The sequence below is a fragment of the Drosophila arizonae genome, chromosome X (assembly GCF_054131065.1).
Source record: "Drosophila arizonae isolate 15081-1271.41 chromosome X, UAZ_ARI_1.0, whole genome shotgun sequence".
NCBI lineage: Eukaryota > Metazoa > Arthropoda > Insecta > Diptera > Drosophilidae > Drosophila > Drosophila arizonae.
Window position 1 is genome coordinate 5358655 of NC_142927.1, and position 25458 is coordinate 5384112.

At 37.8% G+C, this 25458-nt stretch overlaps 5 protein-coding genes across 5 annotated transcripts; 2 read left to right on the plus strand and 3 right to left on the minus strand.

The window, feature by feature from the left end:
• Positions 1–1595: 1595 nt before the first annotated feature.
• Positions 1596–10193, minus strand: LOC108619507 (cytokine receptor domeless). Its single transcript, XM_018016129.2, has 4 exons — positions 9810–10193; positions 8506–9683; positions 4399–5456; positions 1596–4022 (listed from the first exon to the last, which is right to left on the minus strand). Exons 2-4 carry the CDS (start codon positions 9681–9683, stop codon positions 2524–2526), a joined length of 3735 nt encoding a protein of 1244 aa, XP_017871618.1. The 5' UTR covers positions 9810–10193; the 3' UTR covers positions 1596–2523.
• Positions 10194–10488: 295 nt separating this feature from the next.
• On the plus strand, positions 10489–15127 carry Ubqn (ubiquilin). Its single transcript, XM_018016135.2, has 3 exons — positions 10489–10840; positions 11207–12707; positions 13622–15127. The coding sequence occupies exons 1-3, from the start codon at positions 10745–10747 to the stop codon at positions 13696–13698; spliced, it is 1674 nt and encodes a 557-aa protein (XP_017871624.1). The 5' UTR covers positions 10489–10744; the 3' UTR covers positions 13699–15127.
• Positions 15128–15778: 651 nt separating this feature from the next.
• Positions 15779–19597, minus strand: Mer (ezrin/radixin/moesin family protein merlin). The gene is made up of 5 exons (XM_018016131.2): positions 18604–19597; positions 18436–18538; positions 17873–18082; positions 17572–17808; positions 15779–17498 (listed from the first exon to the last, which is right to left on the minus strand). The coding sequence occupies exons 1-5, from the start codon at positions 19155–19157 to the stop codon at positions 16689–16691; spliced, it is 1914 nt and encodes a 637-aa protein (XP_017871620.1). The 5' UTR covers positions 19158–19597; the 3' UTR covers positions 15779–16688.
• Positions 19598–19792: 195 nt separating this feature from the next.
• LOC108619515 (uncharacterized) lies at positions 19793–21400 on the minus strand. Its single transcript, XM_018016138.2, has 2 exons — positions 21231–21400; positions 19793–20864 (listed from the first exon to the last, which is right to left on the minus strand). Exons 1-2 carry the CDS (start codon positions 21251–21253, stop codon positions 20549–20551), a joined length of 339 nt encoding a protein of 112 aa, XP_017871627.1. The 5' UTR covers positions 21254–21400; the 3' UTR covers positions 19793–20548.
• A 69-nt stretch (positions 21401–21469) lies between these two features.
• On the plus strand, positions 21470–24778 carry Cdc42 (Cell division cycle 42). Its single transcript, XM_018016137.2, has 3 exons — positions 21470–21628; positions 23126–23441; positions 23516–24778. Exons 2-3 carry the CDS (start codon positions 23154–23156, stop codon positions 23801–23803), a joined length of 576 nt encoding a protein of 191 aa, XP_017871626.1. The 5' UTR covers positions 21470–21628; positions 23126–23153; the 3' UTR covers positions 23804–24778.
• The last annotated feature ends 680 nt before the right edge of the window (positions 24779–25458 follow it).

Here is a 25458-nt window from a genome sequence, read left to right on the forward strand (position 1 = left end):
CTGAGATCGACGCACTCATACGGAAGGACGGACGGACAGACGGACAAGGCTATATCGACTCAACTCGTCGTGCTGATCAAGAATATATATACTTTGTGGGGTCTGCGATGACTCCTTCTGTCCGTTACATACTTTTTCAGAAAACCATTATACCCTGATTTCCCATTTTCAATTTGTTCAGGGTATAAAAGGCCAGATTTAACGGGAAAAAAGCTGATCTGTGTCTTTTGGGTGTAACGACGGTCCCTAGAGCATCGTCATAATCTCATTCAATGGAATTTTCACAAAATCCCATACATTGGGAATTATTTCATTTTCTGTTTGAACAAGTAAGAAAGCTCTAGTCGAGACTGCTCGACTAGGAGATACCCTGAGCCCTCTAATCTGATATTCTAATCGTTCTGCACTTCTTTTATGCACACATACATACAGATGCATCCACACGCACGCATAAGTCTGTGCTCTGCTAACTGCGCAGTAAGCAGCGACTGCGTTTGGGCTGCGCTGCAGTGTGGGCAATATTATGAGAATTTATTTGTCGAATAATTTCTTTTGTAAACATATGATCTTAATGAAACTTTCAGAGTGTAATCATATGGTAAATATGTGTGTACATTCCAAAGCACAAGTCTCTAGTACTTGAAATGCGTTTTTTACAAATTGGGGGAGAAGGGGGCATGGTATCCAAAATCTGTAAATTACAAAATCTTTGTATCGATTAAATTTATATACAACACAAATTTGAAGACTCCAGGTCTAAAAATGTTCAAGTTAGGCTAAAAAAACAAAATCAATTTTTCGATTATTCTCGATAAAAAAGTTATCGGACGATTTATCGAAAAAATAAAGCAAACTCGTACTGCGTATGGTACACACGAGTATGCATGCCAAATTTCAGCTCTCTAGCTCTTATAACTTCTGAGATCGACGCACTCATACGGACGGACGGACGGACGGACGGACAAGGCTATATCGACTCAGCTCGTCGTGCTGATCAAGAATATATATACTTTGTGGGGTCTGCCACGCCTCCTTCTGCCCGTTACATACTTTTTCACAAAACCATTATACCCTGATTTCCCATTTTCAATGGGTTCAGGGTATAAAAATAAATAAATAAATAAACAAAACTGTTACACATCAAAATAATAAGGAACTATAAAATTACAGAGAACTCATCGAATTACGCAGAACTCTTCAGTAAACAAATCCCTGATAAACGACGCTGTCAATCAATGTGATTGATTGATTCGTGGATTGATTGACAGGTCCTTGGATGCTCAATGAGCAGCTGGTAAGATAACGCTTTAACTGGAAGAAAGATCTGCTGAATGGGGAAAGGGAATCGGGAGTGCCCGACTAACACATACCTTGTACTCTAAAATGGAGAAAATATAAAAACATATGTATATTATGACGAGGACTCTACACGATATATGTATGTCTATTGCTTGATCTATGCATATATCTTAAATATCATCATAATTTGTAAGAAATACTTTGAAAAAGGTAAACAACTTAATCGCTAATTTATCAATTGTTGTGGAATATAAAAATTGATAATTTTGAATAGTCAAAGAAAAAAGAAAAAGAGCTTTCTAAAAAATCATATATTTATATTATATTCTAGTTAATTTAATCAATTGAAATTATAAACATTGTGTGGATTAAGGATAACTTAAAAAAAGTTTAGCTATTTTTTTTTTTTTTTTTTTTTTTAATTAATTTCTAGTGGAAGACAAGTCGACAAAGAGAATAAAAATGCCAGTTTTAGTTTAGTTTTCTTTACATTTTCCTTTTAAAGTAGATAATATATAATATTTATATATAGTATATATATCCTATATATCTTAAATTAAGTCGGCGCAATCGCGTTTGCCAATTCGTGTTACATATAATATACATATATATGTATGCATTTCCGTATATATAGTAGGTAGTCATGTAAATTTATTTTATATATATGTATATATATAAATATATATAGATTTATATATAAGATAGTTCATAAACAATACTAGAACGTTATTAATTATTAAAAACTCGAAGAAAAAACTAGTAACGAACAGATGACAAAACGAAAATTAAAATTTGTTTAATAATAAATGTAAAAATAAATAAAAATAAAAAAAAAAAGAGAAAATGGTAAAAGTACAATGTTCGATGTGCAATTGAAACGTAAAAGCTACAACTTTACAGGGTATACAAAAGGGAAGAGTATACAAATAGTTCATTAAATACAAGTGGCCGGGCTAAGTGTGTGCGTGTGTGGATGTGAATGCGCATGAATACTAATGAGCTGTTCTATAAGTGTAAAATTCATTGATGACTGTTGCTGGCTCTACCTCTCCATCTCTCTTTCAAGGTATTCGTGTGTGTGAGTGTGAGTGCCACCGGAAGGTATTAGTAACTGCCACAAAAATCTCTCTATCTCTCTCTCTCTCTCTCTGAGTGTGTGTCTGTGTGTATGTGTTGCTCTCTCTTTCGCTCGCTCTCTCTCTCTGTGCATGATCCTCTCTAGCTTTAGAGCATATGACGATTGTGCGCCAATGCATTCAGATCCTGTGGAGTCACATATCCACCAATATTTGGCTGCAATCTTTGCGGCGTTTGCTGCGACTGCTGTGCCGTTGACGCAGCAGCCGTTGCAGCCGTTGGCTTGATCAAGCCATTCCGCTGCAATTGCTCCATGGCCGTATAGCCGAAGCCGTTGGGCATCATCAGCGGCGTGGCAGCTGGCGTTGTCGGCATAGCGGGTCCAGTCACTCCACTCATTGGCGCTAGCGGCTTCAGCTTGTGTAGATCAGCCGCCTGCACATAGTTGCTCGTATTGAGCAGGTGCATCGGCGCTTGTGTTGCCGCCGTGGCTGCTGCTGCTGCTGCCGGAGCCGTAGCAGCGGGCGCATTTGTTGGCCGCGACTGCAGCACCTGAACAGGGACGTAGCCACTTAGGGGCATACTTAACTGTCCATTGGCTGTGCTGGGCAATGTGTTGGCCATGCTGCTCGGCGTTGTCCAGTTCTTCATTTGCGTGGGCTTTATATAGCCACCAGCATTTGGATTTGGATTTGGATTTGAGTTTGCATTTAGATTTGGATTCGCTTGGCTGCTTGGCTGCAGCTCCGTGGCGCCCATTTGGCTATCGTCGTCAAGCAGCAGTCCTTGGCTCATCGACATGTAGCTGGATGGTGGCAACGTTGTCAACGTCCGCTCCTCATACGCATCCCGTTGCTCGAGCATACCGCCGCTCGAGCTGTTGGCTAAAAGCAGCTTGGAGCTCTCGTTGCCGCTGCTGAAATCTTGTGGCAAATCGTGTTGCGAATAATGCGGCAGATCGAGTCGTGTTGCAATGATGCCGATACCGCCTCCCCCGCCGGCACTGCCACTAGTGCCGCCCCCAATGGAGCCATGGTCGATGGGTTTCTTGCGGGTCTCATCAATGCCCGGTGGGAGCACCAGATCGATGTCAGACATCTTCAATAGCTTGCGATAGGCCATGTATGCGAATGCACAAAAGAAGATGATAGAGGTAGCCACCTCCACGGAAGTAACGAACACCTTGAAATTGTTCTGACCCGGCGAGCAGCTCACATCATGGGTGGTCCATGCGGATTTGTACAATCGATAGAGACTCGAATTGAGATAGTTTTGTATGTCGCTCCATTCGCTATCCGTCAATGGGGGCTGAGCATCGCATTTTTGGCTTTGCATTGATTGACGAGTAAACGTCTTGTCCACATGCGTTAATAGCATTGGATCCAATATCTCCGCATTTACAGCTCGCACCTTGTAAGTGAAACGGTGCAGCGGAGTACAAAGCGGCGTCTTCATTACACAGGTGAGATTTGGACGTGCGCTCACATAACTGAATGGTTGACCAATAATTGTATTATTAGCATTCCTCTCAATTATGACCACCTCATAGAACTCCAATCGTCCAGCCGGAAACGATGGCGGCTTCCACTCCAGCACCGTGCTCCACGGTGAATTCTCCACATGTAGCTTAGACGGTGGCGAGGGCACTGCAAATTAAATAACAATTAGTTATATTTACATATTTATTAAAATGTAAATACTGCAAATAATCATTTAATTTCAATTCACTGAACGATCAGTGAACGAAATGTTCGCAATCATTTTTATCGATAGTGAACGATTCGTTCTGTTGAGCTTCTGTTAAGATGAGCGAACCGTTTATGAGGTTCGCTGATTAATGTTAATGGCAGGACTCAACAGCACGATATATCGGTTCAGCTATTCTGAAACGATACTTTGATACGCTGAATTGTTTAAATAATCAGAGAAATGGCAGATAACTGCAATTGAATTCATTTCTAACCGAACTGGCGATTTGAAAATTTGCAAATTAAATTTAGAGAACATAATTTGAGCACTTACATCCGACCGCTGTCCTGAAGCGTATCATATTGCTTGGCTCCGAGTAGTGTATGGTCTTTGCGCGCAAACTGATCTCATATTCCGTGTAGGCAGTCAAGTTGTTTAATACATAGTGCTTCTCATTGTTGACCAGCTCGGCGGTTAAGGTGGGCACATCAAAGTAATTGGTAGTATTGTCATGAGTTATGCTGCCCCGGTATTCGACCAGCATGCCATTCGCCTTGATCGGTTGCTTCCACGCGAGATGCACACTCGAGTTGGTCACATTCAAATACATTAGCTGGCGCGGCGGAGTGGGTGCACCCTGGGCTGTACGCTGGAACAGCTCATCGCTGTATTTGCTGGCACGCTTCGGCGAATACATGGACATCTTGATCGTGTAGAAGGTATAGGGCTCTAGATTCATTATTTTATAGGATGTCGCATCTTTGGGCAGCTCCATGGTTGTACAGTTATCCGGCCTGCCGTCCGATCGCTTGCAATAGGTCAGATTGTAGCCACTTAAGATCGCCGCACAGACACCTTCGGTGCCCCATTTAACGGTAATAGATGTGTCGGTCAATTCACCAATGGCTGGATCCATCTTGGCCAGATCATCGTTACCATCGCCCGTACAGGTCACCCAATGCATGCCCGTATTCCGACCAACAAAGTTCGCCGATACAGCCATATTCAACGATGGCGATTGTCCACTGGCCGTGCTATACTCCAAGCGATCCGGAGAGACATGCTCGAAGTGAATGGTGCCATTGCACTTGGACAGGAGTGCTGGCTTTGCATTGCACCAGAACACCGTATAATCGATCAATCCCGAGGTGTTCTTCGGTGGCTTCCAACCAAGCGTGTAGCTAGAATTGCTCGAATGATAGACACCCTGTATTTTCAAAGGCATACGCAGCCGCCTATCCTCGCTACTGATGCTAGGTATATAGAGCCGGCTCGCCTCCAAAGAAGTGCCCATGATGTTGCTGCTCCGTATGAAGACCTCGTAATGTGCATCCCGTTTCCAATTGTCAATCGTTGCCGAATTTGTGTCCACTTTTATCTTGGAGGCATCGCTGTCAATGAGAAAGAGCCGAGAGACAAAGGTCAACAAAGGTCAATGTGACAGAAATTTCAGCTTATGCTTCAGTCAATTCACCTGATGTTTGTAATATAAGTATGAATCTAGCTTATAAAAATTAGATTAAATTATCGATTTTTATCGATAATAAAGAAAAGCGTTTTCCAATTGACTTTCAAATATGGAAAGTAAATAATCAAAATAAAATAAGACTATCGCACCCGCCGTGACAGACTTCATAATACTCATTCATGACCACATTTACATTTCCTTATAAAGAAACTTTTCAGATGTCACTTATAGTTAATGGGCATTTATCCGAGAAGAAGGAAGGTAAAACACACATATGTACATATATATGCACACACATATACAAATGTACATGTATTCCAATGTTCAAGTCTCTAGACGGGCAGCTGACAACCCTGATATACCCCATTTCACTGCGTGAACGAGTATAATTCCATTTATTTGTCTGTTATATGTATGTATGTATGTAGCTGAGACCATTAATTGGGAAATTCCAGAACTAATTATTTTCTATGTATTTCGTTCTTATAAAATTTTGATATCAATGCATAGCTCTTCAAGCGAAAATCTTTTTAAATTCAACTTCTGTTCTAAGTAATTGAGATAACGAAACAATTTTTCGAATATTAACGAGAGATACAGACAGACAGGCGGACGGACAAAGCGACTTATGCTATACCTACATGCAGACATCTATAGCTACATATGTACATACAGACATATGTATGTATGTATATGTGGAGATAGCTACGTAGCACGTTGAAAATTTCTTGAAAATTGTTTATTTTTAAAAATTCTTTGAATTTTCGTATGTTTGGTTGAGCATTCATTACGTTCCTGCAATGGGTATGTGCCGTTTAATAAGAAATGCGCTTTTATAATGTAAAAGCAAGCAAGTGGAGGAGCGACAAATTGAAGGCAAGTCGACGTGTAGATACCCTAGCTGAACACATGACATGATGTGATATACATATATGTATATAAAAGGATCAAAAGTTATGCCTATTTAATATCTGTCTGATTATTTTTAGTTAACTTTTCTTTCAAAGCGCAGAATCGTCATTGAACTGAAGATATATGTATATAGATACAAAAGAAATTATTTCCAGAGCACTTCTATATTAGATCAATTATATTTATCGTATATATATTCCTAACCAGAATCAAAACTTATGTGTTTGATTCTTAGCCAACTTTTATACACATATATCTGTAACAAACTTGATAACTGTACAGTTATGCCACATTATTAGGGTATAACATATGAATGCTTTAGCTAGATGAACATTAATGGAAATTTCTCAATGTTTCAGTGCAGTTCCGCATCAGGCATGCGACCAGATGTATTCGTATCTCTATCTGTACATATATATAAACTTAGGTATTTATGTGGGCTCATACATATATATGCATGTATTTGTGCATGTGCTTACATTCATGTATTTAGTTCTAATTCGACTTAAATAACGGCGCTTTGTTGCAATTTGAGAATCGGAATACGTACATACATATGCACATATATACTCACACACATGTATGTATGTATGTATTTATAGCTGTAGCTCGCTAATTGGAACGAGCAATTATTAAAATTGCCCTAAATTAATATTTGTAGCTAAGCTCTTCCTGGAGATGTTGGTCTAAGTCATAGTATAATAAGGGTACTTGTCTAATATTGGTAGTTCTGTATAATTAATGTTTTATATATGTACATAAGCATAAAAGATACAAATATGTATGTAGGTGTAAGTATACGCGAGTTACAAATATAGTCCTAGAAATATAGCTATCATTATCAGTATAAATATTAGTATCATCAGCATTTCAACTTTTGGATTTTTTTTTATCAATATTTACAGGGTATATAAACTGTTTACTAACAAATAAAAAAAAAAAAAAAAAACAAAACAAAAGAAAGGGCACATTTCCAAAATATTAACAAAGTGGCAACGCTGTGTGCAGCCATTGTAAACAAACATTCAAAATCTCATCAGATTCACTCGAAAATAAGAAAAAATAAAACAATTTAAATTGAACCTTGCAATCGTTACAATGAGGTAAAGACACAAAGCGTTGCCAGACTTTTGTATTTTGCACTGTGGCAGTTGTTGGCAAGAAATATAAGTTTACACGATGCATCTAACCGCGATTAATTATCAATTAAATGGAAGTAGAAACAAACAATTCTCTAGAAATAGGAAACGCTTGAAAAACGAGCTTTTCGCGTTAATCATTTTTATAGCCATATATACGAATGTGTACATGCATGTATGCATGTAGTTCATAATTGAAAATAAACATATCATTTGAATATTAATTTGCGAGAAAACAACAACAAAATCACAATTCATGACCATGTTATTCATAATATTTATGTTTGTGTTCATTCATGTGTGTGTGTGGCTCTGTATATATGTATGTATATTGGCTAATAATGATAAAATGCTTATCATATTTACTATTAGTAAAAATTCATTAATACCTGGAACAATTATATGAAAGTATTTACTAGCTAATCGAGTGATAATGAAAGCTAAGAGAAACTTTTAATTGCACATTCTTGGGGTTCATCGTGTAAACTTTGTGCTTTCAATCGAAATGGTGAAAGCCTATCAAGCTTTTCATGATTTCGTTACCTCGTATAATTCTAATTATCACGACAAGCTTTATGACTTGTATATAAATAAACGCATTTAGATATAATGATAAGACTAAATGCCGGTCCATGTTTATAGTCGGAGTTTGGAAAAAATAAGGTATCATATAAACGCAGCTTTCGAGATCAGCATGGATCAAGTCTAGTCTAGAGCAGCCTTTTGCACTTGTATGTCATAGATCATATATTGATAATTTATGTTTATATATGTAAGTATATATTTCATGATTTCAGTTTATCGTGTAAACGTACTTTAAAGTAGTTTACTATTTATCAGCTAATCATGTTTCATGTCTATACACCAAATCAAGTTTAACTTTAAAGTTCATCGTGTAAGCGAATTGAATGTTTTACTCACCTGATGGTATCATTGCATCGAATCTCGCTAATAACATAGGTAAAGTTGTCTCCATTCATCTCATGCTTTTGCAGCTGCTCCCAGTAGAGGGTGAGCGATGACTCCGACGAGTAAACATAGAAGCTGCCGTTGGTTACGCGCGGCGGCCGTGCCGGTCGCTCGGCAGCTGTGCGAAATTCATAGTTGAGCGGCGGACTCCAACGAGATTTGGTTTTATTATTGCGCACGCGCAGCTCCAACAGATAATTGTAGCCGGGATATGGCAGTTCAGTGAGACAGAGCGTATCCTTGGCGGCCGATGAATTATTGCGCCACATCGGACGCACCAAGGTGGGAAAGTTTTTAGGTGTGACAAAGACACGCCAGAGGACGCCGCCAACGAAATTGCTGCGCCGCGGCATCTCCCACGACAAACAGATCGAGTCCTTGGTGCGATTGAGCAGCTTCAAGTTTTGGCCAGGACGCGCAAGGACCATGCGCTCCACATTATTCACTTCGATATCCTGGCTGGCATTGCCCAACGTGTTGGCAATGTCCAAGCGAAAGAAGTAGATTTGCGAAAACTTCTTATACTGTTCGCTCGTTATGTTGCAATTGACCACGGGCGCCGCATCAAAGTTGCAATCGACATAGTAGCGATAATTCGTATTCTTGTCCGTTGTGAAGCTGATATTGTATTTAGTATTAATGCTATTCCTAGGCTCGGTGAAATTGCAAAACATATAGTCCCAATCGTAGCTGGTGCAATTGAAATCTTGAACCGGCAAGGGCTTGGTGCCGACATCCACCTTCGATGAGAACATGCCCATTTCTTTGCACATGCACAGATATTCGCCCTCCTGATCGGACATATTCTTAAAGGACATCATTATGGTGGTCTCGTTGATAATTTGCAGATCGCTGCCATTAAAGTAACGCACAGCATCATTGATATTCGCCTTGAAATACAGATCGTTCACCCTGCAGGTCTCATTTGTTTTCGACGAATCGAAGAAAGCCTGATTGATGGTGCAGGTGATATTCAGATCGCTGCCAACGGGCACCTCCGCCTTCTCCGGCACCACCCAGCCGGGCGACGGAGGCTGTCCGTTTAGGCCCACAATACAGCAGGCTAAGATAACAGCGAGCGCAAATGTTATTTGTTGCATTTTTGTTTCTTTGCAATCATTGATTTGCATCTGCAATAATATACCAAAATTTACATGCATTTTACTATAAGTATACATATTTCTTTATTAATTTATTTAAATTGGCCCACACTTTGTACACACAAACACAATCATTTATTTGAAGTAAGTACACACCTTTGCTATTCGATAGACAAGAAAATACCTGGGGCACGGGTACGAGGCACTTGTTGGCACTGGTATTGGTAATTCTCAGAAAACCGTTTTATATATGTTACCCAAAAATTCCAAGAACTGATTTTTATGGCATTTTGATTCGTGTGCTTGTACCAATTACAGCTCTTTCGTTTCAATGCCCAAGGCAAAAATATGTTTTTAACGAACGTTTAGTTTTTATATTTGAATAACTATAATCAACGTATTTTGTTTTTTTTTCGTTGTTTATTGTGGCGTTTTAATAAACACATGCACACGATCTCACTACTCAACCGTTTGCTTTGCCTTATGCGTTGCCTTTTGCTTGTCGTTTGCTTGGAATCTCAACCAGTGTGGCCGGTCAGCATTACAGCAACACTGGTATTTTAACGACAAAAAATACATTATATACGCAGAAATAAATTTAAATTATTTTTCTAATTAAATTCAAATATTTGATCACTTAATATGCAATTCATTACATATATAATAATAAAAAAATTATTTTGTAGTAATATTTTACATATATAAAATGTTACAATATCGATTTCAGTGCATTGAGTTTTAAATTGAATATTTTTTCAACTGCGCCACTCAAATGTAAATTGGAGTGTGTGTGTGACCACAGTATAAGTATTTTAGTGTACATTATTGATTGTTCGCCATTGGTCACACTTACTCTGTATGTGACATATATATATATATATGTATGTGTGTGTGTGTCGTATGTGAGAAAGTGACGAATTACTTTTCATCAAATGGAAAATAATTTATTTTGAAAGCACGTATAAATTTCAATAGGCGATCACAAAAATATATATATATAGAAAATAAAAAAATTGCAAAAAAAAAACATTGTGAAAACATAGCATTATATTAAGAACGCATAAAACTAGCGCGAAAAAAACAATATCAAAATGGCCGAAGGCGGTAGTAAGCGCATCAACGTGGTAGTTAAAACGCCAAAGGACAAGAAAACTGTTGAAGTCGATGAAGATTCTGGAATAAAAGATGTGAGTATTTATATTTGTGAGTATGTGATGGTACATGGACAACGACGAGGGCAGGGGCAGTCTAATGAAACATAATTATTGCGGCTAAGCACTGTCCGGAGGGGTGGGCACACTTGTCTTCTGTGCACCACGTATTTGTGTGCATGTGTGCGTGCGTGCCTATAATTGAAGGTACAGTGCATTTTTTCTAGAAAGGATGGCAAAGTGCAAATAATGTATATGTAAGTGTATGGGTGTGTGTGTGTCATTGTATGTAAATATTGATGATGATGGGGCAACATTGTTCGTTGTTTTTCTTTACATTTTGCAATTAAAATTGAATTGTTTTTATTGGTGCTGATTTATAAAATTCTTTCTTTCAATTAGTTCAAAATTTTGGTGGCACAAAAATTTGAGGCTGAACCGGAGCAATTGGTGCTAATCTTTGCTGGTAAAATCATGAAGGACACCGACACCCTTAAGATGCATAACATCAAGGACAATTTAACAGTACATCTCGTTATCAAAGCGCCCACACGTACGAATGAAGCGCCGGCACGTGCACCGGCTGATGTACGTCAGACACCGTTTGGCCTGAATCATTTTGGTGGATTGGCTGGTATGGAAGCACTAGGAGCCGGCTCGAATACCTTTATGGACTTGCAGGCACGCATGCAGAATGAATTGTTAAATAATGGAGATATGTTGCGTTCACTGATGGATAATCCGCTGGTGCAGCAAATGATGAACAATCCCGAGACTATGCGTCAGCTGATCACATCGAATCCGCAAATGCAGGATTTAATGCAGCGTAATCCAGAAATTTCGCATATGCTTAACAATCCTGATCTGTTGCGTCAAACAATGGAGTTGGCGCGCAATCCGTCGATGTTGCAGGAGCTAATGCGTTCGCATGATCGTGCTATGTCGAATTTGGAATCGGTGCCTGGTGGCTATAGCGCATTGCAGCGCATCTATCGTGATATACAGGAGCCGATGATGAATGCGGCAACCGAATCTTTTGGACGCAATCCGTTTGCCGGCCTAGTCGAGGGCGGTGGCGGCGGTACTGCCGGAGTTAATCCACAGCAAGGCACGGAGAATCGCAATCCGTTGCCAAATCCATGGGGCACCGGAGGCGGCAATCGAAGTGGCACCAATTCCAACTCCCAAAGCAATAATTCGGGCCCAAACAATCAACGTGGCGGGGATCAGCCACCAAACAATGTACTCAATACACCGGCAATGCGTAGCCTGCTTCAACAGATGGCCGATAATCCAGCATTGATGCAAAATCTATTGAACGCCCCCTATACACGTTCGATGATGGAATCGATGTCACAGGATCCAGATATGGCGTCACGCTTACTTAGTACCAGCCCCCTGTTGGCGAACAATCCACAGCTGCAGGAGCAAGTGCGACAAATGATGCCTCAGTTTATGGCACAGATGCAGAATCCGGATGTGATGAACATGCTAACCAATCCGGAGGCAATCAATGCCATCCTGCAGATTCAACAGGGCATGGAACAGCTGCGTAGCGCTGCACCGAATCTAGTTGGCACACTGGGCATACCGCCGCCGCCACCGGGCGTCAATAACACTGATCCGGCTAGCGGCGATGGCACCACAACCACAAATTCCACTAATAGCGCCACCAATGCCAGCAGCATTAATTCAACAACGCCGAACAATGCTAGTGCCGCAAATCCACCATTGGCACCCGGCGGCGGACCCAATGCCCAGCTCTTTAACGATTTCATGATGCGCATGCTCAACGGCATGTCCAACAATGCAGACAGTACGCAGCCACCGGAGGTGCGCTACCAATCCCAACTGGAGCAGCTCGATTCCATGGGCTTTGTCAATCGCGATGCCAATTTGCAGGGTAAGCTGACTACATATCTAAATATATAGCTAATTATGTGCATATATAGATATATATCTATATAAGATGATATTTGTACAGTTGATAATAATCCAGCAGAGTGTAGATTAGTTTAAGACATTTAACATGTGTTGTATAGTTATAGGTTGTAAAGGCAGGCGTCTATATTTAGTTATATGTGTATTTAGGCAGTGAAAGATCAGCCAGATCATATTAATCAAATCAAAATGCCAAGCATATTAATATACTCCCATATACATACATATGATAGCTATATGTATCATATAAGTATACTCGTTAGTCGATTAATCTTTCTGCTAAACCACGTATGTTCCAGTCCAGTACAGTTGCTTATCTATATGGTTAACTTATATCTGTCAATTTTGTGTGTAGCCTATAAGTCAGCACTTGAGTGAAGTCAACTCTTACTAGTCGATCCTTAGCTCAAAAGCCCAACTGTATCTATACATTATATATATACATATGTATATATCTCTCGTATCACTTTGCAGACGAATTCGAGTTCTCTCAGTTCTGTGCTCTACTTCTTACGTATCGAGCTAGTATATATATATATAGTTCTTCTATGAATAATCTTTAAAACAAATTGAGTGCATTATAGTCTAATCTAAACTCATTTAAACGAACGAGTCAGTAAGTCTATTTATAGAAGAGGATGTAAAGTGTGCTTTATAGAGGATTATAATCTATTTTAAGCAAACTAGTCAGGAAGTCTACTTATATATAGACTGATCTATATTATATAAAAAGTTAATTGAAGTTAGACAATTCTCTGCTGCAAGAGTATTTCAACTGTACACAGATAACTAGCTATATATATATTGAAATTTATATCCTAATCTATAATATATATACTCATTCGATCTCTCTCTCTCTCTCTTTATCGACAACAGCTCTTATTGCAACGTTTGGGGATATCAATGCAGCCGTGGAGCGTTTGCTGTCGCTGAATCAGTTGTCCCTGAGTTAACATTGTTAAGGCGAATGCCTCCTGTACACGCCAATATCGTCTATATATCTATGTCTATATATTTGTATACGTATATATATATGCTTTGTCTAGGTATACATATATATATATTTATATAAATATATATCTATATATATATGTGTGTGTGTGTTGCCATGGGTGTGTGCGTGTGTGCGGCTGTGGGTGTGTGTGCATATAGAATAGTAATTGCTAAATCGCGAATTGATTGACGGGGAAACAAATGAGGTGCCACGCCCCCACAGAAAGAGGCTAACAGCGGAGCTGTTGTGTTTGCTGATAAACCTTGACACACACATACACCCTCATATATATATATGTAATAAAAAAAATTTTGAAATACATATACATATATATAAATATATAACAAACACACAAAACAAAACACACACACACAGACAAAACATATACACACAACACACACACACACACATCTAGCGTAAGCAATTGAGATGAAGAGGAATATTTACGCCTGGAAGCCTATAAATTAATTACACACACACAGACACACATAATTTTGCTTCAAAATTTCCACAATACAAAGGATACAAGAAAAGAACATAAACCAACTACAAAAAGAAAAAACAAAAATGCTAAAAAAAACAAAAAAATTCATAAAATTATATATATATATATGTTTGTATGTATATGTAATAATTATATTTACAAAGAATGAAAAGAAACAAAAATAAGAACAAGCCAAAGTCTGGGGCAGAACAGCGATATTGTTAATAACAATTGATGTGTGGCTATATATATATATATAGGATTTCAAGGTGGGCCAAGGAAATCAGAAGCTACAAACAAGTTTCTAATTCAAATTGTTTAATATATAGTCAACAATTATATATATATATAAATATATATATACAATTTTTTTTAAATAATTTTAACAAACTTTCATTCTGTTTTTATTTGTTGATGTACATTTTCTATAAAAAAAAAAGAAAAACATGATATATATACATATATATCAAAAATTCCACGGTGTTAAAAAAAAAAAAAAACAAACAAAAAAACAAAACCAACAAAAAGACGTAAATATTTAAATTCCTTAGTACGAAAAAAAAATTAATTTTTTGTCATAATTTGCGGGTCGATGGTAGCAAGGGGGAGCTATATAAACATATATCTATTTTTTTTTCCAAGGGAAGCTTAAAGGTGCGTGTTCCAAATTTAACATTAAAAATTTATATGCAATATAACATATATAATATATATGTGTGCAAAAGTTGGCAAAGGACACGGCGCTACATAAGTTACAAAGAAAAAATAAAAATAAAATATATAAAAAAAAGAACGAAAAAAAATGAGAAAACAACAAAAAAACTTATTCGTTAGGAAAACTACGTTTACGTGTTTCTGTGTGAAAACCTAAAAGAGTAAAATAAAATAAATGTAAATGGTAAAATGTTTTTCAAAAATTGGAAAAGTCGACTGCTTCAACTTTTAATCGATAGGTGGCCACGTTCCTGTTCCTACAGTGGCGGTGCGCTTCTTTGATCTGGCTCGATAAATGCATGATTCTTAAATCAAAAGCTGCTCGGTTAACATTAAAGCGTTGCCACACATCAAAATAGTCCTTAGGACTTATTAAGGGAAAAATAAATACGTTAGAAATGTGCCCAGTTGCCATTCGGTAAACACTCGAGTATAAGGAGCATAGCAATATAGAAAAAGCGACAGCTATACAGCAAAATAGATTAGAGAAGGAAGGAAATAGATTTACCATTGTGAAAGCTACAAGGTTGACACGAAAATATGTAGAAATATTTATGTGCAATTATATAAATATGCATTGATAGTACTTATTGATCGATACTAAGGATTGCCTTTTAAATAATTTGGTGTATGACTAAATAGTAATATATGCTGCTGGTGCACAGCTTATCTCAAGCAGCATGTAAACAAAATTTTATATGTGATCGGTTTTATTTGGTTAGTCGTAATAAGTAATATCTTGCATAACTCATCATGGAGATTCCAATCCGTTTACTTCTGTAAGCCTTACAATTTTTCCAACTCAAAAAATTCCATTCCATTATAAATAAAAGAGTCGAGCTGAGTCATTTATGCATATATTTAATTGTACGCCCTGACTTAAACGGTTTTTATTGAATTCGGCAACCAATCTTAGCATAATGCCAACGTTAAGGGCTTATAGCTATTGACATGGTATTACATAGATACACTGAGAGAAAACGAATACAGTGACAAACTCGTACAAGGATATCCAAACGCATTAAATAAATATAAATATATACAAAATACATTGGAGACAAAACGCAAATTACATGCAGAGAACTGAATTAACAGGATATACACTGAAATAAATAGCAACGTGAGACGACATATCCATGGTATACACTGAAGCAAAAACTATACAGTAAATTAAATTGAGTGACAAATCGGACAAAATACATTGATACAAATTGTTGATCTATACACTGAAACAAAATCTGTACAGTAAGTTGAATTGAGTGACAAATTAGATGACCTACATTAGTTGTCTTTACACGGAAACAAATGTTTTACAGCAAATTGAATTGAGTGACAAATTAGATGACACACACACTAATAAAATTAACTTGTCTATACACTGAAGCAAAAACGGTTAAGTTGAATTTAGTGACAAATTAGGTGACACACACATTAATACAAATTACTTGTCTATACACTGAAACAAAAGCTATACAATAAGTTGAATTGAGTGACAAATTAAACGACATACATTGATACAAATTGTATGTCTATAAAAGGTACACTAAAACATAGATACAGTAATACAGTGATTCACATGTTGTACACTGAGATAAATAGATGTGCACTCACACACACGCATGCAAATGAATGTTCACAAAATTGACAAAAATAACTAGAATATTTCTTAAATGTTGACGCTGTATGAGTCTTGATTAGGTAGTTTCTGTTCTGTTCCCTCTTTTTGTTTTGCAGTGTATCTTCCGCTGCAATTAGAGTTCCTCAAAGAAGGCGACTCGCGCCTTGGTCGAACCGGATTTGAGTTTCTTAAGCGTTGAATATTTATTCTCGCCCGCCTTTATCTGCGCCTCGCTGAGTATATCCAGATTACTTTGATTCTGTTCAATTTTATGTGGTGCGATTTCGCTGCGCAGCGTTTGCAATTGATTTTGCACCTGTTTCTTGGACTTGCGCAGGTATTCCAAGTGGCTGCGTTCCATCTCATTGGCGATCTGTTCCATTTCATTGTCGGTTAAAATAAATTTCTTGGGCTCAAAGTCGTCGGAAATGCCGCTAGAATTATCGCCCATCACAATGTAGTGGGAGGCAGAGTTTGTTAGCTCTGCTCCCCCGGCGGTTTCCAGATCATTTGTGGAGCTGCTCGTGGTCAGCGAAGGTGTACTGATTGCCGCAATGCTTGACGGATTATTGACATTGGCCTGTGAGACCGTCGATGCCGTTAGCAGGCTGTCCGTCGACGATTTGCGCCCACTGTTGAGGAAGCTCAGCAGACGTGCGGTGGCTTCTCTCTCGGCCATTTTGGCACAGATCAGCTCCTTTTTGAGCTTCTCTGTTTCGGCCTCGCGTTTATCATTCTCCACAGTCAGCTGGAGCATATAGAAGTCGGCATCCCTGATCTTCTTCTCCAAATCGTGCTTCTCTCGCTCCACCTTCATTTGACGCTCACGCAAACGATCCATTTCTGTCTTAAAGTGATTCGCCTTGCATTCGGTCAGCTGCATTTGCTCCTCGTTCACGCGACTCTTCTCGAAGTACAGCTCCTTTGTCTCCTCGGAGCGACGCTGCAAAGGCAATTAAGATTATGAAAAATATATAAATATATCTAAGTATAGAATATAGGATCGATCAGCTTACCAGCGCATCGCTGGCCATACGCATCTCGTCCTGCAGATGCTCGAGCCGTTTTTCCAGGTCGTAGCGCTCGTGTTCCGCCTTCTCGCGAAGCTGCTTCTCCCTTATGAACTTCTTCCGTTCGATTTGGCGTCGCTGTTTCTCCTCCTTGGCCTGCGCTTTCATCTGTTGGATCTCCATGGTGTCCGGCTTGCGGCGTCTCATATAGAGATCGTGATTGCCCTTGCACAAGTCAAGTATCTGCAAATGGATTTCAGATTATGTTAAGACATAATATGCAATGAAGTTAAAGCTATTCTCTCACCATTTTGTTAATGTGCAAGTCCTGCGAGTAAAATATAAAGTTCGACACTTTGGCATCCACTAAACGTATCGTGAATTTCTTGTCATCGAAACTAACGTGTCGTATCTCGTTCCATTGGAACGTTGTCTTTGGGGTTAGCTTGTCGCGTTCATCATAGATGTTCAGACCCACGGCCGTAACGCCCAGCCACAATTTGGTTTTATTCTTATTCTAAGATTAAGAGCATAAAATTAGGTCAAATAAGATGTAAGGTATGTGAGGTTACGTTCAGATTAGATTCTATTAGCTCGGGTAAGTTTGGAGTTATGTACGCTCCCGGAGTCGAATCCCGCTATGTTTTAGTTAAGATCAACACTAGGTTCAACTTCGAGCTCAAGTTAGATAACACATGTGAGCATAGTCATACACTTAGATTAGATTCAGATAAGATTGAGGCAAGGAAGTAGAGTATATCGAATTCGGATTAATCTAACATTAAGTCTGATGTAGGGTTTCGTTGTTTGTTTAAGTACCGTGTGAGGTTAGATACATTTTCGAACTCTATTTGTGGTTAGATTACACACCGTAATAGGAAAGTAGTTAACACCATACATGTCCAGATCTTGTGCAATTTTTAGGTACTCCATTTCTACTTCATCTCGAGTCATGGGCTCATGATCCATGTACCTAGACATTAAATTCGAAATTTAGCTGTCATGGATTTTGTGGTATGTATGTCTTTAGATACCCACCAGGTCTTGATGCGCTCCTCCCACATTTCGGGCGTCATTTGATACTGATCTGTGACGCCCTTGGGCAGCAGTTCCCCGCCGGCTAGCATGCCGTCCTTGTAGGTCTCATAGTCGTAGGGCCCATATTGAACATGGACCGCATACGAGGCAAGCAGTACGGATGCCTCGGGCCGGCAATAGATGTCCATCGATAGAATGCTCTGTTTCACTTGCAAGAAGAACAAATGCTGCGTTATCTCTTGTATCAGCTCTTCGCTGACGTTCTCCGGAAAGAATTTCGCATAGAAACTGAAGACGTAAATGTTATTGTTTGCATGCAATTCGACGCGCTGATCTTTGACCTTTTTGTCCATTTTGAGCCAGGAGACATTGTTGCGCGTGTCGACGTACTGCAGTCCAAAATACCATGATTCACGCAACCCAATCGTACGACAAACCAGATCGAACAACTCTTGGCCGGTGGAGCGCGTCTCCAATTCGAACTCCAGCTCCGAATCGAAGGTGCTCACGCGCACCGGCAATGAACGGTTCTTCTTCGAACCGAATGGGCTCATCCTCTACGGCGACGGCGATTGTGATTCCGATTGCAATATCGATTGTGATGTATTATTGTTCAGCTATTAACTATTTGCACATACTTATGTATGTATGTATATGTACATATATATATATATATGTATATGTATATATATTTACATATGACTGGCTATTATGTGAGGCTATTGTGTTTACTTGTTGCACTTGTCAAACATTTTCCACTTCGTTCGCATTCGCACATATTGCATTTATGTATTTGACTTTTTGTTTGTGTAAATACTGGACTGGCACTGCGAAGGCACTTAATTGAATATGTTATAACTAAATTTTGAACAATATATTACAACATTTTTACTTTGTCAAAAATAAATTGCGAGCGTATAAATAGCAACAACAAAGAATGAGTGTGGCTGCATGCATGTGTGCGATCGTGTGTGTGTATGTCGGACGTGAATGCGTACCAATGTGAATGAGAGAGAGCGACACCGAGCAAGAGAGTGTTCATTTGATGGTAGAAGAGCGAGCGAACGCTTATTGCACTATCACAATTGAGAAAGCCAACAGTAACGTTCAATACGCCAAAGCACAGTGGTGCGCAGTCCTAAAAACAGTCCCAAGTGGAAAATTCAACAAAAGAAATACGTGCAAAAAATTTTTTTTAGAAAAAAACCTATAATACTTTATTAACAGTATTGCTGCTTCATACATGGCTTGTTTATCGTTAACTTAAGTATATTGTATTGAAGTTAAAGACTCCAGCACACAACTCTAGAACAATTGTAACGTCTATTAAACATAGTTAACAGATTTAACAAATGTTGCGTGTGTGCAGAAAAAAATTTGAAAAGTCTTATGGTGTTTATGTGTACGTAGGTATTTCAAAATTACTAACTATATATGTTTTACCACTTTCATATTTTCTTGTTGTTTTGTCTTGCTTGTAGAGGTTTGTATTTAACAGTTGTTATCGTTAGCTAAAGCTTACTTTTAATTCTACATACATACACAAATATACATTTCAATATATTTCGAACACATTTTGTCTCAATTCGCAGAGCTTTGAATGCTTACAATATTTAAACTGTTGTTTTGGAGCTTCTTATAAATGAACCTTTAAAGATAGAAGATCGGCTAAGTAATCCATCTGAGTTTATTTCTTTGAATTATTGGCACTATCAGCTATCATATTGTTATTTGTTCTGTTAACGAATGGTTAAGGCAAGCGATTTGATTATTCCTTGTTCATTTTTGTGTATGTTGTTATCTATTATGTTTATATGAGATTTGAATTGATTTCTTGGTTTTCTTTTGTATCACCTTGAATAAAGCATGTTGTATGCACATTTATTCTTATAATTATCGTTTGTCTTAGAGCATTAAGTTGAATCCACTTGTGTTCTATAAAATCTTAGTGATTGTGTCGCTTAACACGTTCAACGTGCAAGTCATATAACATTTTGTTCTTCTCATAATAGTATGGATTTTGATCAGCATTCAGCTCGGGATTATAATCATATATGCCACCGCCGACCACTTCTGCAGGACTAATTCCTCCATTTTGGATCGTTGGTAATATATAATTATTATTATCATTAATAAGATTTGGTATGCTGCAGTTGCTACTGCTGCTGCTATTCCCATCGTCGTAGTTTAAATGCAGATTGTTGATACGTTTGGAAAGGGGGGTCGATTCGCAAGGTAGATCATCTTCCCGACTTCGTTTTCTGAAAATATTTTTATATGTACATCAATATAATTCAGGTAGGTAAGATATTTCTATAATTATATATCTATACCTACATTATTCATCAATACAGCAATATATATATATATATATATATATATATATATATATATATATATATATATATATATATATATATATATATATATTTTTTTTTTTTTTTTTTTTTTTGCTGTATTGATGAAAAAATTTGGCCATGAATTAAATAAACTGCAGGTCACTGTAATGGTGTTCTTGCATACATATGTACGTTTCTCAATTTATGCATGCGCATGACTGCATTAAGTCGTAATTGACATTACTCGATTGGTTGATTTACTTAATTATTGGTTAATAAATTTCATACCTGCTTCTTAAGAACCCAGCCATTTTTATGTCATTCCAGTCGGTTGAAACTTTTTTGCTCAGTGCCTGGCGATTGTAATATTGGTCGCCCACTTTGTTGTCGCTGGTCCTCCTCCTCTCTTATTCTTATTCTAGATGACAGATGAGAGAGTTGCATTTAATCGGAGTGGCAACATTGTATTATAGTGCTGCCATTTATAAACGTCAAAATTACGATAGCGATTGTCGCAGTGGCAACCCTGTGCTTCGTCATTCGCACGCATACAGATTACTATTGCTGCAAAGAACGACCACACAAAAGAAAAATAGTAGTTTTCTATACGAATCGACGCCCAACCCAGCCCAAAAAAATAGCGAAAACTAAACAAATATATCTGCCGATTTCAATTTAGATCAGTTGTAAGTAAAATTTCGTAAGCCAACGCAAGGGCATGTCTTTATTAACTGAACAAAAATCTAAACCAATACATCTGGTGCGCCAATAAAGAGAAAATTCTGTCGAGTGAAAAGTGACAAAAAATGTTAACGATGACTGCTTTAGCTGCTAGTGTCTGCTTTATACGTCAGTGTGCGTCTGTGTGTATGAGTGTACGTCAGTGTGTGTTGCTGCAAACGATTGGCTCAAATTTATTCTTGCTGCTGGCAAAATTTTCGAAATGTGAACATAATTTGTGCATTTCGTTTTGCCTGGCTTTCTATTAATTATAAACTCCCCGTACGTGTGAGTGCGTGTGTGGGCGATGCAAAACAATATGCGCATATGCATGTGCCTGCATGCATGTATGTGTGTATATTTATACACAAGTGCATTTGTGTCAAAATAAATTAGCATATTGGCTGCAGCAAAACTACGTTTAAGGCACACACGCGCGCACTTAAATACATATGCATGCGTAAACGCTATCAATGTGTGTGTGTATGTGTGATTCGGTTATGGCAGGGGCCACTGCATATTTCATATTAGAACTGCCTGCGCGCTTATCTAGGCACTTTGTGTATGTGTGTGTGAATGCCTGGTGTTGTTTTTTCTCTCTTTATTTTTCTTTTATTCTGCACGCACACATGCACAGCTTGAGTCATCGCCTTTGCCTGCGGCTCTCTGCTTTATGCTCCATTAAAAGGAAGCCGGCGGTGACGGCGACTGCGACGACGATACCCGGCTGTCTCATGAGTGTGTGTGAATAGTAGGATGTAAGTGTAAGTGTGTGTTCTCTGTGTACAAAGTTCCACAAATACAACTCACACGCATAGATAAGACAATAGTTAGGCAAAAAAAATAAAATATAATAAAATTACAAGTAAATGGCAATATGCGTCTCGCCACTGATATGAAGTGTTTTTGCAGATACTTACACATACATATGTATGTGTTTCTTTTGTAAATAATATGTGTGAGTGTTTGTGTTTGGGTGTGTGTTGATAATAACAAAGCGCACTCCCAAATGAGCCAATGCACCCCCTCTCATCTCCTACCCTCGCCCATTCTGATATTTAACCACCCTGCGGCTGAAGAACTTGACAATCACTTGGCCGGGCAAGGGCCTTCCCTTATTTCCACGCCCACGCGCCTCTTTGCGAAAGTAATTAAGCCATATGAGAGGGCACACAGACACACACCCATACATTTGTATGCATATTTACACACATGACTGTATGGGCTACAGTGAAACCAGTGAAGAGAATAGCCTATAGAGAGCATGCTTTGGCAATCTTAACTGTATGAATCACTTGACTCTTTGGCCTACAGTGGAGCTTGTGAAGCTTGGCAATTGATCTGGCGTCGCTCTTAGGCATATGACATGCGTGTCGACAGATGAACCTTGCATATTGAGTGCTTACGGCTTGCTTCGATTTATCATAAGTAGCATGTATTGATATATGTTTTGGAATTCGCAGAAATCGCGTAAAAAATAACTCTTACGGCATGCAAACCATCAAGTGCGTGGTAGTTGGCGATGGAGCCGTGGGCAAGACCTGTCTGCTTATATCGTACACAACCAACAAATTTCCATCAGAGTATGTGCCAACTGTATTTGACAATTATGCGGTGACCGTTATGATCGGCGGTGAGCCGTATACGCTGGGACTCTTCGATACCGCCGGCCAGGAGGATTACGATCGATTGCGTCCACTGTCATATCCACAAACGGACGTCTTTCTTGTCTGCTTCTCGGTGGTCAGTCCCAGTTCCTTTGAGAATGTCAAAGAGAAGGTAAGCAAAGACAGCGAAAGCGAGGGTAAGAGTGTAGGAGCATTAATATAATATATCATTGTCTTCTATTACAGTGGGTGCCCGAGATAACGCACCATTGTCAAAAGACGCCGTTCCTGCTGGTTGGCACACAAATCGATTTGCGCGACGAGACGAGCACGTTGGAAAAACTGGCCAAGAACAAACAAAAGCCAATCACATCCGAGCAGGGCGAGAAGCTGGCCAAGGAGCTGAAGGCAGTCAAATATGTTGAATGCTCGGCCCTCACGCAGAAGGGACTGAAGAATGTATTCGATGAGGCAATTCTGGCCGCCTTAGAGCCGCCAGAGCCGACCAAGCGGAGGAAATGCAGGTTCCTCTAATTTCTTTTGTATCCATTCGTTGTTTGTGTGTATTTTTTTTAAATGGTTTTTTTTTCGGTTGCTTCCCTTTTTTTCTCTGCTTCGCTCTCAAAGGAATCAAAGAAAGCCCCCATATATAGCTATATATATATTTACTCATATGTATGTATGTATATATATATATATATATATATATGTATGTATATATATATATATATATTTCTTTCCCTATGTTTTCTTTTTTAACTTGTTTTTTTTTTTCTTTCTCAAATTTGCTTTTTAACCAGTGCTCTATCTAAGCCAAACCTTAAAACTTTTATTATAAAACTATATAATTATTTATATATATATATATAAACATATATATATTTTTCGTATCTAAACTCTCTGTCCCCTCCATATTAAGATAAAAGAGAAAACAATAAATAGTAAAAAAAAAACAAATTATTTATATTAAGAGAAGCAAAAAGAGAAAAACGGAAAAGCAAAACTAAAAATTAAAAATAAAACAAACGTAAACAAAACAAAACTGAAAACTTGTGCAGATTTGCATGTTTTGCATAAATTTAACTATATATATATGTATATGTATACTATATATAAATATATGCATATATAGATGTGTGAAAGAAGAAAAGCTGCTCAGAGCAATAGTAAAATCAGCGAGCAGAGAGAGAGACAACAAATCGTATTTATATATATATTACATATATTTATATATATATATAATCATAAACAATATGTCTACCAATTGTTTACAAACACACACACACACACGCAATAAATAACGGTACACAAAATATAACTAAAAAAATATATATATATAATAATGAAAGCTATGCGTAATGTATGTAAAACGCAATTATGTAATAAACAAAACAAAAATTAAGAGTATTGAAATATATAAGTAAAACGTTGCAAACAACAACACAAAAATAAATAAAAAACATATTTAGAAACACAAGAAAATACAAAAACAAAAAAAAAAAAACTAAACTCTATATAAGTAATCCAAACAAAAACAAGAAGCAAAAGAGATAAACAAAAACAAAAATTGTATTGTAGTTCAGCATAAAAAACAAAAACAAAAAATGTAGCAGAAGAAGAAGCAGAAACGAAGTCGGCAGATGGAAGAAGAACTAATGCATTTTTTAATATTTTTATATGTATACATTATCAAATTTTACATTTTTTTTTTAGACATTAGAGATTTGACATTATTGATTTCAGATAATATAATAAAACAAGAAAGAAAACAACAAAACAAATATATATACATATATATATAATGTATAAACGAACTAAATGAAATCAACTTTGGGTCGATGAAGCGGGGAGATCTATGTGCTTAAACAAAGGTATCTATGTGAGGATGTATGAGGATGCATAAGGACTTATCTCTAACTTGATGGGGATGAATCGATATCTATGGAAGGATACATTTATATCTGAATAAAGATGTAACTATATATCTAAATGGATGTGTTTATATCTATGAAGGGATGTATCTATATCTATAGAATGATATATCTATTGTTGGATTAAGCTACATATGTGTGAATAGGGATGTATCTATATCTATACAAGGATGTCTCTTCCATATAAAAGTGTAGATAGATCAATATTCGTATGTGTCTCTATATATATACAAGTTAATTCCTTACTATCTTATATGG

Bases quoted from the DNA above. Each gene is read 5' to 3' on its own strand.
- LOC108619507 (XM_018016129.2), bottom strand. From the start codon at position 9,683: ATGCAAATCAATGATTGCAAAGAAACAAAAATGCAACAAATAACATTT. The intron at 5,457-8,505 runs GTGAGTAAAACA...TCTCATTGACAG, and splicing joins CGATGCAATGATACCATCAG to CGATGCCTCCAAGATAAAAG. The intron at 4,023-4,398 runs GTAAGTGCTCAA...TTTAATTTGCAG, and splicing joins CTTCAGGACAGCGGTCGGAT to TGCCCTCGCCACCGTCTAAG.
- Ubqn (XM_018016135.2), top strand. From the start codon at position 10,745: ATGGCCGAAGGCGGTAGTAAGCGCATCAACGTGGTAGTTAAAACGCCA. The intron at 10,841-11,206 runs GTGAGTATTTAT...TCTTTCAATTAG, and splicing joins AAGATTCTGGAATAAAAGAT to TTCAAAATTTTGGTGGCACA. The intron at 12,708-13,621 runs GTAAGCTGACTA...TATCGACAACAG, and splicing joins TCGCGATGCCAATTTGCAGG to CTCTTATTGCAACGTTTGGG.
- Mer (XM_018016131.2), bottom strand. From the start codon at position 19,157: ATGAGCCCATTCGGTTCGAAGAAGAACCGTTCATTGCCGGTGCGCGTG. The intron at 17,809-17,872 runs GTGAGAGAATAG...ATCCATTTGCAG, and splicing joins ACTTGCACATTAACAAAATG to ATACTTGACTTGTGCAAGGG. The intron at 17,499-17,571 runs GTAAGCTGATCG...TTGCCTTTGCAG, and splicing joins GTATGGCCAGCGATGCGCTG to CGTCGCTCCGAGGAGACAAA.
- LOC108619515 (XM_018016138.2), bottom strand. From the start codon at position 21,253: ATGGCTGGGTTCTTAAGAAGCAG. The intron at 20,865-21,230 runs GTATGAAATTTA...AAATATTTTCAG, and splicing joins GCTGGGTTCTTAAGAAGCAG to AAAACGAAGTCGGGAAGATG.
- Cdc42 (XM_018016137.2), top strand. From the start codon at position 23,154: ATGCAAACCATCAAGTGCGTGGTAGTTGGCGATGGAGCCGTGGGCAAG. The intron at 23,442-23,515 runs GTAAGCAAAGAC...CTTCTATTACAG, and splicing joins TTGAGAATGTCAAAGAGAAG to TGGGTGCCCGAGATAACGCA.